At 39.7% G+C, this 17,433-nt stretch overlaps 2 protein-coding genes and 1 long non-coding RNA gene across 5 annotated transcripts in view; all 3 read right to left on the reverse strand.

Moving 5' to 3' along the window:
• Positions 1–243: 243 nt before the first annotated feature.
• LOC116650007 (uncharacterized) lies at positions 244–1,393 on the reverse strand. Its single transcript, XM_032433321.2, has 3 exons — positions 1,121–1,393; positions 884–1,069; positions 244–826 (listed from the first exon to the last, which is right to left on the reverse strand). The coding sequence occupies exons 1-3, from the start codon at positions 1,391–1,393 to the stop codon at positions 470–472; spliced, it is 816 nt and encodes a 271-aa protein (XP_032289212.2). The 3' UTR covers positions 244–469.
• A 4,903-nt stretch (positions 1,394–6,296) lies between these two features.
• Positions 6,297–8,240, reverse strand: LOC6636925 (uncharacterized). Of its 2 annotated transcripts, none has more exons than XM_002060345.4 (5): positions 8,188–8,240; positions 7,530–8,085; positions 7,174–7,443; positions 6,937–7,122; positions 6,297–6,879 (listed from the first exon to the last, which is right to left on the reverse strand). In XM_002060345.4, exons 2-5 carry the CDS (start codon positions 8,019–8,021, stop codon positions 6,523–6,525), a joined length of 1,305 nt encoding a protein of 434 aa, XP_002060381.1. In that variant the 5' UTR covers positions 8,022–8,085; positions 8,188–8,240; the 3' UTR covers positions 6,297–6,522. The 2 variants fall into 2 exon arrangements, with proteins under 2 accessions (XP_002060381.1, XP_070066266.1); XM_070210165.1 differs by having other exon boundaries at positions 8,141–8,199.
• A 2,823-nt stretch (positions 8,241–11,063) lies between these two features.
• The window catches only part of LOC138911779 (uncharacterized), a 103,073-nt gene continuing 96,703 nt past the window's right edge, over positions 11,064–17,433 (reverse strand). For both annotated transcript variants that reach the window (XR_011417420.1, XR_011417421.1), the window contains exon 3: positions 11,064–11,681. This is a non-coding gene — a long non-coding RNA (uncharacterized lncRNA). The remainder of the gene's footprint in view (positions 11,682–17,433) is intronic.

Here is a 17,433-nt window from a genome sequence, read left to right on the forward strand (position 1 = left end):
TATGTGCGCTCGTAGCAAATACGTCTATTATTATTTACTTTGATCCATATGAGCTCACTATTATAAGATTAGTATAGAATCTATACTTTTTTTATTGCAAGTGCACCTACATGCATACCACACGTGTACGTCTTTTTAATTTTATAGCTATAGCCTGTCTGTATACGTTTGTAGGATTTATAATTTATTATACTTACTATAGTAAAATCAAATAAGCTAAACAAAAACTAAACCATTAATTGTATTTAATCGAGTTTTATTAACTTTATTGCAAATGCATATTTTCCGCTTGTTTAATTTTTACTCAGTTAAACTCGATAAACAACTTCTAAATTGTGTGCGCATGTATTGATATGATTTAAATATATTTTTTAACTAACACAAAACTATTAATTTATATGATTTTAACTGATTTTGTATAACGCTCAAATATGCATAAATCTAATGAAAATGATCGGCTTATTCCCTGCTAATAGCGTAAACCTAGATATTCATAAAGGGGTATTTCCATGACCGATTCGCTTGTGTTCATTTCCTGGAAGTCACCACCTTGGAGTAAATATAGAGGTCGGGCCAATTTTGGATTGTTTAAGTAAAAATCAATAAGCGCTGTAGTGCTACGCAGGTGAGTAATGCCTTTAAATATTTTCTCGCGGGTAAGCAGATCGTTCGGGTAAACTGTTTCGATGACCTTATCACCAGAGCGCTTTATCCAAGGTCGTTCCTTAAGAGGTACAGTTCGACCAAAGGCGCTAAGAAGCGGCTTGTGGGTCACACGCATTGCATGGTCGTTGATGTGTTTTTCATACTTGAGCTCAATTGCCATCTGTTAAATAAATAGGTATACAAGGTGAAGGCATTCCCAATTTCGATTTATCATTACATGGGGTTTATTCCATTTGTCGGCAACTGTTTGCGCTATGGCGTTGACTTCCTTTGGGTCTGTCTTAACTGATGCAAGAAGCGTTCGATCACCTTTGATGGAAAATAAGTTCTTAACCTTCTCTGGTGTCATAGACGTATCCATTGAACCGATAGAATTGAGCCAGTGAATAAAGCGCTCAGCTGACTATAAGTTAAATGTAGGTTAAATTATTGAATTTTGTGAATTTCATGTTACCGCGTCCATGAGATTCTCCGCTTGCTCGTCAAGCGTGTACGCCGAATCACCCGCCTTGGATCGCTCCACTCGCGAGTCCCAGGAAACGCGTTCGTCGCGGGAAGCGCACAGAAACTTCGCATACCAGCTAGTTTTGTCGACACTGCGATGTGTGTGACCAACTGGCTCATCTAACCTAAGATCAAACTTCTCAAATTCATGATCCATGTCATATGTCCCCGCGGAGCTATTATCCATCTTACCGCGCGGAGTTATGTCGCTTTGGAACGTCATATCTCCCCGCGGAGCTATTATCCATCATACCGCGCGGAGTTATGTCGTTTTGGAACGTCATATCTCCCTGCGGAGCTATTATCCATCATACCGCGCGGAGTTATGTCGTTTTGGAACGTCATATCTCCCCGCGGAGCTATTTCCATCCGAGCGGAGGGAGTTTTGTCGTTATGGAACGTTATATCTCCCCGCGGAGCTATTACCGATCATACCGCGCGGAGTTATGTCGTTTTGGAACGTCATATCTCCCCGCAGAGCTATTTCCATCCGAGCGGAGGGAGTTATGTCGTTTTGGAACGTCATATCTCCCCGCGGAGCTATTATCCATCATACCGCGCGGAGTTATGTCGTTTTGGAACGTCATATCTCCCCGCGGAGCTATTTCCATCCGAACGGAGGGAGTTATGTCGTTTTGGAACGTCATATCTCCCCGCGGAGCTATTTCCATCTGAGCGGAGGGAGTTATGTCGTTTTGGAATGTCATATCTCCCCGCGGAGCTATTATCCATCATATCGCGCGGAGCTATGTCGTTTTGGAACGTCATATCTCCCCGCGGAGCTATTATCCATCATACCGCGCGGAGTTATGTCGTTTTGGAACGTCATATCTCCCCGCGGAGCTATTATCCATCATACCGCGCGGAGTTATATCGTTTTGGAACGTCATATCTCGCCACGGAACTATTATCCATCATACCGCGCGAAGCTATGTCGTTTTGGAACGTCATATCTCCCCGCGGAGCTATTTCCATCCGAGCGGAGGGATTTATGTCGATTTGGAACGTCATATTTCCCTGCGGAGCTATTTCCATCCGAGCGGAGGGAGTTATGTCATTTTGGAATGTCATATATCCCCGCGGAGCTATTTCCATCTGAGCGGAGGGAGTTATGTCGATTTGGAACGTCATATCTCCCCGCGGAGCTATTTCCATCCGAGCGGAGGGAGTTATGTCGTTTTGGAATGTCATATCTCCCCGCGGAGCTATTACCCATCTTACCGCGCACAGTTATGTCGTTTTGGAACGTCATATCTCCCCGCGGAGCTATTTCCATCCGAACGGAGGGAGTTATGTCGTCTTGGAACGTCATATCTCCCCGCGGAGCTATTTCCATCCGAGCGGAGGGAGTTATGTCGTTTTGGAACGTCATATCTCCCCGCGGAGCTATTTCCATCCGAACGGAGGGAGTTATGTCGATTTGGAACGTCATATCTCCCCGCGGAGCTATATTCATCTGAGCGGAGGGAGTTATGTCGTTTTGGAACGTCATATCTCCCCGCGGAGCTATTATCCATCATACCGCGCGGAGTTATGTCGTTTTGGAACGTTATATCTCCCCGCGGAGCTATTACCCATCATACCGCGCGGAGTTATGTCGTTTTGGAACGTCATATCTCCTCGCGGAGCTATTTCCATCCAAACGGAGGGAGTTATGTCGTTTTGGAATGTCATATGTCCCCGCGGAGCTATTATCCATCATACCGCGCGGAGCTATGTCGTTTTGGAACGTCATATCTCCCCGCGGAGCTATTATCCATCATACCGCGCGGAGCTATGTCGTTTTGGAACGTCATATCTCCCCGCGGAGCTATTATCCATCAAACCGCGCGGAGTTATGTCGTTTTGGAACGTCATATCTCCCCGCGGAGTTATGTCGTTTTGGAACGTTATATCTCCGCGCGGAGTTATGTCGTTTTGGAACGTCATATCTCCGCGCGGAGTTATGTCGTTTTGGAACGTCATATCTCCGCGCGGAGTTATGTCGTTTTGGAACGTCATATCTCCGCGCGGAGTTATGTCGTTTTGGAACGTCATATCTCCGCGCGGAGTTATGTCGTTTTGGAACGTCATATCTCCGCGCGGAGTTATGTCGTTTTGGAACGTCATATCTCCCCGCGGAGCTATTACCCATCATACCGCGCGGAGTTATGTCGTTTTGGAACGTCATATCTCCCCGCGGAGCTATTATCCATCATACCGCGCGGAGTTATGTCGGTTTGGAACGTCATATCTCCCCGCGGAGCTATTACCCATCATACTGCGCGGAGTTATGTCGCTTTGGAACGTCATATCTCCGCGCGGAGTTATGTCGGGTTGGAACGTCATATCTCCCCGCGGAGCTATTTCCATCCGAGCGGAGGGAGTTATGTCGTTTTGGAACGTCATATCTCCCCGCGGAGCTATTATCCATCATACCGCGCGGAGCTATGTCGTTTTGGAACGTCATATCTCCCCGCGGAGCTATTATCCATCATACCGCGCGGAGTTATGTCGTTTTGGAACGTCATATCTCCCCGCGGAGTTATGTTGTTTTAGAACGTCATAACTCCGCGCGGAGTTATGTCGTTTTGGAACGTCATATCTCCGTGCGGAGTTATGTCGTTTTGGAACGTCATATCTCCCCGCGGAGCTATTACCCATCATACCGCGCGGAGCTATGTCGTTTTGGAACGTCATATCTCCCCGCGGAGCTATTATCCATCATACCACGCGGAGTTATGTCGTTTTGGAACGTCATATCTCCCCACGGAGCTATTATCCATCATACCGCGCGAAGCTATGTCGTTTTGGAACGTCATATCTCCCCGCGGAAATATTATCCATCATACCGCGCGGAGCTATGTCGTTTTGGAACGTCATATCTCCCCGCGGAGCTATTATCCATCATACCGCGCGGAGCTATGTCGTTTTGGAACGTCATATATCCCCGCGGAGCTATTATCTACATACCGTGCGGAGCTATGTCGTTTTGGAACGTCATATCTCCCCGCGGAGCTATTTCCATCCGAGCGGAGGGAGTTATGTCGTTTTGGAATGTCATATGTCCCCGCGGAGATATTATCCATCATACCGCGCGGAGCTATGTCGTTTTGAAACGCCATATCTCCCCGCGGAGCTATTATCCATCATACCGCGCGGAGTTATGTCGTTTTGGAACGTCATATCTCCCCGCGGAGCTATTATCCATCATACCGCGCGGAGTTATGTCGTTTTGGAACGTCATATCTCCGCGCGGAGTTATGTCGTTTTGGAACGTCATATCTCCCCGCGGAGCTATTTCCATCCGAGCGGAGGGAGTTATGTCGTTTTGGAACGTCATATCTCCCCGCGGAGCTATTATCCATCTTACCGCGCGGAGCTATGTCGTTTTGGAACGTCATATCTCCCCGCGGAGCTATCATCCATCATACCGCGCGGAGTTATGTCGTTTTGGAACGTCATATCTCCCCGCGGAGTTACGTCGTTTTGGAACGTTATATCTCCGCGCGGAGTTATGCCGTTTTGGAACGTCATATCTCCGCGCGGAGTTATGTCGGTTTGGAACGTCATATCTTTCGAAGTTCGCACCGACCTCGATTTTGAAAAAAAACGTGATGTAACAACCCCTTGCCATTTTGTCGATTTAGGTCAAAATTTTGGATTTCATTTTTTTATCCCAATCGATAGAACTGATCCTTACGAGTCAATAATTGTATTCAATTCCAAAATCGGACATTATTTGACGGAAATATTCCAAAAAATCATCAAAAAGATGGAATTTACGAACAAATGGGTTTTTTGTCAACAACATTTTTCAACCCATCGATGATTCATTTGCTTGAATGCCAATTGATGGTAGGGATCCGAACGCATTCAAAAAGGTATAACATTTTAAAATCAGACATTATTGACCCGAGATATTAAAAAAAAATCATCGAAAAAGTTTCGATGTTCGCACCGACCTCGATCTTGAAAAAAATCGTGATGATTTGGATGGTCTTCGCGCGGAGTTATGTCGTTTTGGAACGTCATAACTTCTTTCGATTTTCGCACCGACCTCGATTTTGAAAAAAAAACGTGATGTAACCCGCGCGGAGTTATGTCGTTGTGGAACGTCAGATCTTCTTTCGATTTTCGCACCGACCTCGATTTTGAAAAAAAAACGTGATGTAACCCCTTGCCATTTTGTCGATTTGGGTCAAAATTTTGAATTAAGCACTGATGATATAAAGAGAAACTCAAATAGCAATCGATAAAAATCGATATCGTTATTCTGTTTTTTGAGAAATTTTGGTACATAATAAGAGCTAGAGTCACCAAACTTGACATATAGCTTCTAAAATAGAATATATATATGCATTTGATGTTGAAAGAAGAGGGTTCAGGGTATCCCCTAGTCGGGAGCTCCCGATGATGAAGGAATAATAAATGAATTAAAGTTATTGCTAATACAATAAAAGGTAAAATAAAGTGAAATGTAAAAAATCGAGTTAAAGTTGCGTTATCAACAGCAAATCCTCCTCAAACTCATTGTACAAGATCAATCCCAAGATAAGGTACTGCTGAACCTCTTACTTGTTATTAATATTTTTTTAAATCACCAAATAAACTTTTTCTCTCTATTCGCTAGACAACATTGAATTGTCAAAATACTTTTGTCCACCTACATTTTTGAAAGATCGATTTTTTTTTATAAGCTGTAATAATACAAATTATTTTTCTTTGCATTTTGGGCAGCGATTTATATTATTATTAAATAGAAAAGTTGTTAAAATGTATTATGTCAATAAATCATTAGATATTGCTAAGGCAATCCTATTTTTCTTATGTCAAAATATTTTTGTCTACCATTGTACATACACATACATTACATACAAAGAAATACATACATATATAATACTTATGTGCGCTCGTAGCAAATACGTCTATTATTATTTACTTTGATCCATATGAGCTCACTATTATAAGATTAGTATAGAATCTATACTTTTTTTATTGCAAGTGCACCTACATGCATACCACACGTGTACGTCTTTTTAATTTTATAGCTATAGCCTGTCTGTATACGTTTGTAGGATTTATAATTTATTATACTTACTATAGTAAAATCAAATAAGCTAAACAAAAACTAAACCATTAATTGTATTTAATCGAGTTTTATTAACTTTATTGCAAATGCATATTTTCCGCTTGTTTAATTTTTACTCAGTTAAACTCGATAAACAACTTCTAAATTGTGTGCGCATGTATTGATATGATTTAAATATATTTTTTAACTAACACAAAACTATTAATTTATATGATTTTAACTGATTTTGTATAACGCTCAAATATGCATAAATCTAATGAAAATGATCGGCTTATTCCCTGCTAATAGCGTAAACCTAGATATTCATAAAGGGGTATTTCCATGACCGATTCGCTTGTGTTCATTTCCTGGAAGTCACCACCTTGGAGTAAATATAGAGGTCGGGCCAATTTTGGATTGTTTAAGTAAAAATCAATAAGCGCTGTAGTGCTACGCAGGTGAGTAATGCCTTTAAATATTTTCTCGCGGGTAAGCAGATCGTTCGGGTAAACTGTTTCGATGACCTTATCACCAGAGCGCTTTATCCAAGGTCGTTCCTTAAGAGGTACAGTTCGACCAAAGGCGCTAAGAAGCGGCTTGTGGGTCACACGCATTGCATGGTCGTTGATGTGTTTTTCATACTTGAGCTCAATTGCCATCTGTTAAATAAATAGGTATACAAGGTGAAGGCATTCCCAATTTCGATTTATCATTACATGGGGTTTATTCCATTTGTCGGCAACTGTTTGCGCTATGGCGTTGACTTCCTTTGGGTCTGTCTTAACTGATGCAAGAAGCGTTCGATCACCTTTGATGGAAAATAAGTTCTTAACCTTCTCTGGTGTCATAGACGTATCCATTGAACCGATAGAATTGAGCCAGTGAATAAAGCGCTCAGCTGACTATAAGTTAAATGTAGGTTAAATTATTGAATTTTGTGAATTTCATGTTACCGCGTCCATGAGATTCTCCGCTTGCTCGTCAAGCGTGTACGCCGAATCACCCGCCTTGGATCGCTCCACTCGCGAGTCCCAGGAAACGCGTTCGTCGCGGGAAGCGCACAGAAACTTCGCATACCAGCTAGTTTTGTCGACACTGCGATGTGTGTGACCAACTGGCTCATCTAACCTAAGATCAAACTTCTCAAATTCATGATCCATGCGCACTATATCTGAGTGTTGGCTTTCACTAAAATGTTCTTCTAATTTCTTTCGATCCGTTAGCTATAAAGGACAGGCCAGTTGTTGAAAGACATTCATATTAGTATATTTAAATCAATTAGTGTATTTATATCATCAATGGTACTCACAAGAGCAGCCCCCTCCTGTCCCTCTTCTCGGCTGTCCTGTTCACTAGCAATCTGATAATCATGCGGCCGCTCCTCACGCATCTCATCTCGAATAAAAACAACGTCGTCTGATGTGGAATAGTCGTAGGTCTGTATCTGCTTTACGCGCTCGCGTAGGTGTGGAGGTAGGACTAGTGAGTAGTCGATTATTGGCAATCGTGGCTGCGATACGCAGCGAACTGCAAACTCCACTTCGTCAATGACGTCGCGCCAGTAGGATTTTCCCCGAAGACCGCCGCGTGGGCGAAGATGTGCAAAGTCACTTATAATGCTGCTGGATGACTTTTGGGTGGTCGGGCTGACTTCCTCGTTCTGACCGAGCACATTATCTTGCGTTTCTTTGCTACCATGGCTCTTATCACTACCTTGGCTACCTGGGCTGGATCGGCTGCTTTGGGTGGACCGATAATTAGCAGAAGAGTGAGCTTGTAATCTCTGCTTGGAGAAAGCCATTATTGTTGGCTTGTGTTCCTTGTATAATAAGAAAATTTCGTTGTTTGTAACTGCACCAATATGTCTATGAAAAGCTTTATGAGAATGTTTGTTCAATACACAAATTTGTCAAAGCTTACATATTTTAAAAAGCTTATTGGTTTCAACATCGACTATTTTTACTTACTTGTAAGCTGTAGTCTCTTTACGAATTGGTGACTGTGTTGAATTTAAGCTCGTAGCCTGTTGTGAATTTGCTAATAAGGCAAGAAACTTGTAAAGTTCAAAGAAAAAAGTTATTCGAGGTGTGCCCGAGAACGCTCTGATTTGGGCATAGGTATGGTACTTTCAGGTAATTTATATAATTAATTAAATTTAGTCAAACATATATATTTTGCTGCTGCTCTGAAGCGCTTTAGTCGGATATAAATATATCATTTTCAGAAGATATTAAAACAGTATATTATTTTATGTCATATTAGGTATTTACTGGTTAGCCCCTTTATATGTGACGCATGCGCCTAGCATCCTCAACTTTATTATAGATACTTTGAAACAAAGCTCCATCTGCCGTTTTGTCAAAAGAAATATTTTGTTATGGTAAACATAAGCTTCTTCATGCCCTTTCTTGAGCAGCAAAGCGAATCATATATAGTTATAAACTTCACAAAATAGAACTGATATCAGGATATCAGAAAAAAATACCACAAGGTAAGCCCAACGAATATAATGTTTTTTTGCAAATGTATACACAAAACAGGAATCACCTACAGCGTTATTCATTTTATATATAATAGGTCCGCAATAATAGCCTTTCTGATCAAGCCCGCGAGCAATCGATAAAAATTTATAAGTATAAAAACTTTGAGAATAATTTTAGCATGTTGCTTGAAGAATCGTATATACAAAAGAAGAATCTTACATTTTACTTTTTTTTTTTTACTTTTTGATGAACGAATAAAGATTAATAATTTCAATTGGGTAGGTATGACAGCTTAGTAGGTGCATTTACTTGGGACTGGATAGTTTAATCTATAAATCTTTCTTTATACATTTTCTATTATTGCGGCTGGAAGTTTACAAGCAATGATAGGTCGCACAATTTTTTATATATAAATATATACAAACGTTTATACGTATATTTAATTTATCCATTTAAGATAAAAATTATAATCATTTATTAAACTATCGATTATATTCATACCATAAGCAAAAAGGAAACTGAACTTCAGCCTCAAAATTCGGTGCCCTAAAGAATTCGATAGCTTGGAATCTAAAAGCCTATGACACTGTCAGTGTGCTAAGGATAGACGGGATACCCAAGTACATAAGTGACAAAGACAACTTTGCAAAAATTGTGCGCATATTAAAATTCTTGGCAAAAGCTTTTGACATAAATTAAAACTTTTTATCAGCGAACACATGGCACATCTACTGACATTCAAGCTTATGCGAAAAAAAAGAAAAAATGTGCTGCTTTGTACATACTTACACAACGTAAATGAGAGCATATTGGTTTATGAAATGTACCTTTGGTTCTACGTCCGGCTGAATGCAATTTTGCGACGCTCATTGTCAATTTCCCGTATTATATAAGGTGTTAATATATTTGTCATGTTATTCAGACAATTTATGTAAATTCGCACACAGTTAGAACACAAGTAAGTAAGTAATTATAGCCTGACCTAGCAAAAGGAATTTATTGTTTTGTTGACATGATTACGAAAGATTTTTAAACATATTTAAGTGATTGTAGAAGCTACAGAAACTAAAGTTGGTTTATGGGCCCTCGCAGGCTTATTTGGGAGTTTATGAACAGAGGTGAAGCTGAGCGCTGAGTATAGGGTATTAAGTCAGGCACTCTAAACTAAAGCAATCTCTCAATTTAATGTTAAGACTTATGAATTATAATATGTTACAATAAGTGTGCTAAATATTTCAAAGGGAAAATGAAACAAGGCTAATCGAAAGTTTTTATAAAATTCCACAGTGTACAAGCAGAGTGTAATATTGAGGAAAAATGTGGTTATCAAGGTGATGTAAATCACAACAATCCCGTAAATATATATTTTTGCTGAATATTTTTATTATGGGGTAATTGAAGTTTCTGCTACTAGTTACTGGACTTTTCAATAAAATAACACTCCCACTAAGACGCCTATGGGCAGCGCCAGTAAGAGAAGAAACTCAAATTTAAATCTTTTGTATAGCGCGCTGACACATTCGAAGGCTGATTAAAAAGTTTTTTAATTAATTTCCATTCCAAAAATAACTGACAAATCGAGAGGGATTGGTAAATGCACAGCGTAGCCAACCGAAAGGGCGCTAGCACGGAAGCCATCGTCAAATCAATTGAAAAGTTTTTTAGAGGCTGTGGGTCCCAGGGCAGAAATGGGATATATGTACGTATATATTACATTGGTATTGGCTCTAATCTATAAGGTTGAAGGTTGCGGAAATGTAGCCAGAAACATTGATATCACTTACTACGCTATTAAGCAGCATACGATTGCTTTACGGAGCACATAAAAAATTAATATCGCTCCATTGCTGAACGCTTTGGCTTCAGTATCAACTTTTTGGGTAAAAATTATTTATGAGCTTACTGCGCGTATCTGGGGTGGAGTGAGAGTCTTGAAGCTGTCACCTACGAAATTGTAGCGCGTGATTTTTTTTTTTTTTGCCTGCGACAAAACTTTTTCAATAATATATAAATCAAAACGTCATAAAGTCACGGTCACGTCATATTCCAAAATTGTTTCGTCCCGCATTGCGCTTAGTGACACATTTTATTTGCTTTTATTTAAGCTACAATTCGCTTTGGCAGATATTTTCGTAGACAATTTAAGTTGCTATTACTTAACACTGATGTGCATTTAATATATATTGGTGTATGTCTGAGTGTCCCGTAAGAAGCAAACTGGCAAACATAAAACCGCCTACGCCCGGGCGGGCTGGGCAGCTGTTACCTGTCTGAAGTCTTCTTTGTGTGTTGCCAGAATAGCTGCAACATCCTTCCTTTCACCATTTTTTTTTTTCACAATCATGGAAATATGTCACAAAATTTATTACAAAATAATTTTGCTGCTCTGACTGTGGGCTTCGCTCTAATGTCCACGACGCAGCCCATGTGAACGACAAGACTTACCCGTCATTTAAGCTAGTTAAAGGAGCTTCTTTCTGGCAACTTTACGTTATATTCTTGTCTCTGCTGTCTGCCGTCACGCTCTGTGTCTTTTATGCACATTAAAATATTAAAAATTCCTTCAGAATCTAAAGAATGTCTCTGTTGCCTTATGCGGCTTGAAAACTTTCCAGTTGAGACTAAATGTTTTCAATCTCTTTGCCGCACACCGGTTTAGTCGGAGTCTACCGTAAAATTGCCTTTGGTTCGCAAATATATATATGTTTGAGGAAATGTTCTTGATTGTGATTTTAATGTTGTATACAATTTGTGATAGCATTAAATCTACAAAAAATTCCGAAAATTACGTTGCGGTTGTAGATTTGTACCACCTCTGAATCCCGCTTCAATAATATCAGGTCTTACAAGATTTCATTTTTCATATTTGTGTCCAAGATTATCAGTGGTCGTGTCGACCCGTATTATTCAATTGCATTCCAGCGCTTCACTATCCACGAATATTTTTCATTGCAAAAATTGTGGCACATGGACTTTGCCTGCAAACAAAATTAAATAAAATGGGAGCAGAGATTGTATGTGAATGTTTGTTTTTGTGCGTTTCAATCCGTTTGAATGCGAAATATTTTTAACAAATATTTTCAAAAATGCGCTCAAAAGCGGTTCAATGTAATCGTCTGTGCATGAAAGTACGTACATTTGTACGTATGTATGTATGTATGTATGTATGTATGTATGTATGTATGTATGTATGTATGTATGTTTGTATGTATGTGTTTGTATGTTTGTATATGGTGGAAAAAAGGGTTGGGACAGATCATGATCTCCGTGCGTATATAAACAACAATTTTGCAATGTAAATCGACAAATACATATCCAAACAGACAGTGTAAACTGTAACGTACTTGCGAACGTAGATGATGAGGATGTTATGGCTTTGCCGTATCAAACGAATCAAATAACTCCATTTTAGCCTTTGCGTGTGCTGATTTCAACCCCCCTTTTACCACAACTTTTATTTGTAAAATATTTTTAATTGAAATCGTCTGGAATAAATTGCAACTGTTAAATGTACTAAATTAAATAATAGAAGCCCTGATTATATTCTCACGAGAATTGTGTGAAAAGCGAGAGTTCACAAACAGTTAATCAAGAAGATAAGAATGTCAGTTTATGGTACTTTGTTTACAGTATATGTATATATGAAACAACGGATAGTGTATTGAATATGTGTTAACATAAATCGTTTCAGGAAAATAGTTATGTAAAATATATGTTAATAATAATATTTGTAATCATTTGTAAGGATGCAGAGTATACAAAATATATCAGTTTTCATTAACTGTATTTTCTTTTTTAATACATGCCTAATAACAAGGCGGGGCTACTTATTTTGTGATTTATTAACTAATTTAGCTGCAGCATGATTTATGCCAGCATTGGCACCCAAAAAAGGGGTTACGTAGACAAGTCGATTTTCGAGTCGGAGCCTCGGGGGTTAACAACAGCGACAGCTGCCTGCCACAAGCCTCGAAGGGACAGTAAAACGGAACATTGAACTTTCAATGCAACAATAACTTTAACTGCAACAACAATGCACAAGTTTGCAACTTTCAAGAAATTTACACCATCAGCGAATAAGAGAGCATGTACTGCTACTGCTGCTGCCAGATCTGTAGCATGCTTTCGAGCGCAGGAAATTCAAACAGCTAAAGAAAATGTGCCGGGGTCGGCAGTTTTTCCTTTGCCGTTCTGTTTGCTCCAAACAATCTGTTTCTCGGTATCAACCATGGTAGAAAAATTGAAACAAGCTGAGCAACGCGATAGTCAACTTGAGCACTAGAGCATTAGTCATGGGCGAACAGGAGTTACCTTAGGTTGCTTTTGCAGTACTTGCAACTACAACGCGTGGCAGGGGTATGTATCATATTTAGACATGAAAAAGACAGAAATATAAACTTAAAAAGACCAGGCATAAAGATGGCGGCGGCGGCCAAACAGTTGTACCCAGCTAGCGCAAAACCATTTTCGGCAACTGAGCGGCAGTTGAAAGGTCTTTCGAGCCCACACAACATGAATTATGGCCAAAGTTATCGGCTTTTTGTTGTGCACTGCTTTATTTAGTCGCAGTTGCCTGAAAACTGCGTGCTGGATACTGATAATATAATATACACTTAGAATGGCGAAGCGCCATTTACTGGAATTTTTGCAGGACGTGAACAATTTACAAAATAACAAGTTGCGCGTTGCAGATAGCGTCCAGTGGAACGGCAAAAACAAAAAACTCAAGTTAAATAAGTTTAATTGAAAAATACAAAACGGAAGCAAAACTTTGCTTTTTACTTTGTCCCTTATTTGTCTTATTAGTCTATGTTGGAAAAAATAAATTAAAAATAAACTATCAAAATTTAAATTCCTTGGGTATCGATAACAATAGAAATGTTTCGTTTATATGCCGGAAAAAACTTGAAATACAAATTTCAAAATATTTAAGGATAATTTCAGAGGAATTTATATTCATGCAAGGGCCGTACATCTGGCCATTTGCACGCATGAGCGCAGTTTTTTCTGCACTATTTAAGTTAAAATCAACCAAATTATCTTGCCTATAAAAATGTATATTAAGTAATAAATTTAACGAATTATAATAAACATTTATTGATTTTTGAATTTTAGATGTAGGTGCTCCTAGTGCCTGCGCAGACCGAGTTTGTTTTCGATAATCGATAACTTACTCCGTTTCCAAGCAATCGATAAAAATCGATATCGATATTCTGTTTTTTTGACAATTTTGGTAAATAATAAAAGCTAGAGTCACCAAACTTGACACATAGCTTCTAAAATAGAATATATATATACATAGTCGGGAGCTCCCGACTGGAACCTCTTACTTGTTTTTAAATGAATTATAATAAACATTAATCGATTTCTTATATTGCCAAAAATTAATTATATAATAATATACAAATATTATTATATATAGAATTTTATATCAAACAAAGAAAATTTATGTCCGCCAATAGCGATTTTCGGAATCCCCTAAAAGCGCAAACAAGAGCATTGGAATGCTTACTAATAATCTTTGCACATTTCTAATAGTGCGAGAAATAGAGCGACAAAAAGTCTCTATATCCAGATTAAATGAAAGGCCACAACCATCAAGCTTGATGTGCATCAAATGCAGTACACCGAGCCGATTTGGAATGACAGCTAGCCGATGATTGCCGTCAATTGGAAGCAAATTGTTTTTATACCCCGTGTTCACAGATTCCTTACGTGGGTATAAATAAATGACGCAAATGGTCTTATTCCTTGTACGGAATTTACAAATATTTTTTTTTTACATATAAATGTATTTTTGTACGAGTAAGGCCAATTGGCTTACAACATCTTAATTTTGGGCAACAAGAATTCTTATTAAATCTAACGACACACTTGGATTTGTAGTAAGTATGTATGTGTTAAAACAAGCCTGTATTAAAGTTTAAAAACATTCAGTATATTCGTACAGTTTTGAAATAAAGTAAGTGTTAACGTACACTCATATACTTCCAACTTTATGTACTCTTAACTCTTTTAAAAATGGGTAAAAAGGGGAAATGTCTTTTTATTACAGGACTTTAAAATTAGCTACCAGATAGTAAAGAATATATGTATATAGTATTCGTAAAAAAGACAATCATATAAATGTTTTTTTTTTAATATACGTATGAATGTGCCGTGGTAAAGGATATACTCTTGTCGACCACTTTTATCTCTTATATCCTTACTATTTTTGGTTTTGTTTCTCTAGATTTTTTCATTCGTCGGCCGTTGCTTTTCTGTGTGTGTGGAATCCAATGATTTTTTACCAGATCAAGTCGCTGAAGGCTGTTTTTCATTTCCAGTGGCTGTTGCCAGCTTAGCAACGGCATTTTCAATTCAACATTCACTCTTGGGCAAAATGTGTGTGTCTGTGTTACCACTGGACTGAATTGTCAAAAACCTATTTTAGTGGAACACCCAAAATGGAAAGCAATTTCTCAATCTATATTGTCTATGATTGACGCTGTGATTTTTTCTGTTTAGTAAAAGTTGTGCACACAAGACCTATTGCTTATTAGCTTTGGACATTTGTCTCCGATATGGTTGAAAGCTGATACGTGCAAAGTGAAGTCGTGTCGCTTCCATTAACAAACGACGCCAATTGGCCAAAAGCATGGACTTACGACTAGCATTGCGGGGTTCAGGGGTTCAGGGTATTCCTTAGTCGGGAGCTCCCGACTAGAACCTCTTACTTGTTTTTTAATGCATCCCTCGCAAAACCTAGCATATATATTTTTTTTTTTAAATTTTGTTTATTTCCAGATCTGGTATCCTGATACTCTATTTTAGCAACTTTTATCAGAGTGACGTTATTACTTAACTTAACGAAAATTGTATATTTACAATTAGTTTAACAAATTAGACATATATATATATATATATATATATATATATATATATATATATATATATATATTTACAGGGACATGTTTAGGGGTATTTATTGCAGTTTGGGACCTATATATATCGATCGACTAGGTCAGTTGGGTAAATCCTCTTCAGTCGCCTTCTTCTTCGCCTCCTTAGCAGGTTCCTTGCCAGGACGTTAGGATGGTTGTGGAGCTTTGTTGAGTAGCTCGCCACTTGCCTGTTGACTACGTCGCCCACCATTAGTCCTTTGCGATGTCGCTTGTGCGAATAAGCCATTCGGCTACAGTAATTTTGCGCAAGGTTTTGGCCTGAATGATGCGAATTTTGTTCAGATGAATTTTGTAGATGAGTACTTTCTTTGGGAGCGAGAGTTTGTTGTTGGAGTTGAGGAGCCAGCTCATTTCATGTATCTTGGATTTGATGCTGCTTGTTACAGCAGAGACGTGCTTACTATATGTAAGTCGTCTGTCAAGAGTGACTCCTAAGTATTTATGTTGACTATATTGCTCTAGAAGTTCACCATGAAGAAATAGTCCTGGGCAAGAGCCTATGCGTAGAGTATGGCTAACAGTGGCGCATTTTTCAGGGTTCACTGCGATGTTCCATCTACAAGCCCAATTTTCAGGAGGTCATTTGCCGCGTACACATATTTGTTCCTAGCAAAGATTGCCGTGCCGTCAGCAAACGTGGCCACCAGAAGGTCCTGCCGATATTTTCCCGTGCTTGCATTTCCAGTGGGCATATCATGTGTAAACAGGCTATATAACGTCGGACCCAAAACGCTGCCCTGTGGAGCTCCCGCTTTTATGCGTTTGCTTTGAGAGGCTACGCAGGATGGCATTACTCGAAAAGTTATCTCAGTTAAGATTTAATTGTGGATTTAATTTGTGATTGATTGATTGGAGAGCTTTTGATTGATTTGATTTTGGAGAGAAGACCTGCGTGCCACACCCAGTCGAAAGCTTGCTGAATGTCGATATATGCTGCAACCGCATACTCCTTCCTGTGGAAACCATCTAGCATGAAGTTAACTACCCGATGGAGTTGCTCAGATTTACCGTGCATGAGTCGGAATCCAAACTGGAACTTCGGGATTGCATGTCTTATCTCCGCACTTTCAAAGGTCCTTCTACGGATGCATCTTCCCAGAATTTTCCCAATGGCAGGCAGGAGGCTGATGGAGCGATAGGATTCCAGCTGGTTGGAAGGCTTTCCGCTTTTGTACAGCATAAAGATTTGCGCCTTCTTTCAGGCCGCTGGGAAGTGGCCTAGTCGAAGAGCTGTATTGAAATTGGAGACAAGCAAAATCACCGCTTTGTAAGGTAGTAACTTAATTGACTGGTTATCAAAGCAGTCTTCGCCGGGGCTTTACGGTTTTTAAGATTCTTGATCTCCTGCTTCACTTCGTGTACTGTGATTGGTGTAACAGGGAGGGACATTTGGAAGGGCTCCTCCAGGGTTGCGCGACTCGTTGTAGCCTGTCTTGTGATGCGGTCTCGAATGGCGTGAATCGCTCCTCCAGATTGCTGGCGAAGGCTTCTGCTCTGTCCTTTGGCGATCTGGCCCAGGTGCCGTCGGCATGACGCACAGGAAACTTGGGTGCGGCTTGCCGTTTATACTGCCTTGTGGGGTTCTACAGCGCGAAATTCGAGCTCACGTCGGCTGTTGCTTCCTCCAGCTTGGTGTCTGTGGCATTTCTTTTCTGGATAATCAGCTCCTTCCTTACCCTGTTGGCAATACGACGATAGATCCTGTCAATCATGGGGTCTTGGGTACGGACATACTCCCTCCTCAGTCGCTTTTTTAGGGCGAGTAGACCTTCCAAAATGGGGGAAA

Source organism: Drosophila virilis, chromosome X (assembly GCF_030788295.1).
Source record: "Drosophila virilis strain 15010-1051.87 chromosome X, Dvir_AGI_RSII-ME, whole genome shotgun sequence".
In the NCBI taxonomy this organism is placed as follows: Eukaryota; Metazoa; Arthropoda; class Insecta; order Diptera; family Drosophilidae; genus Drosophila; species Drosophila virilis.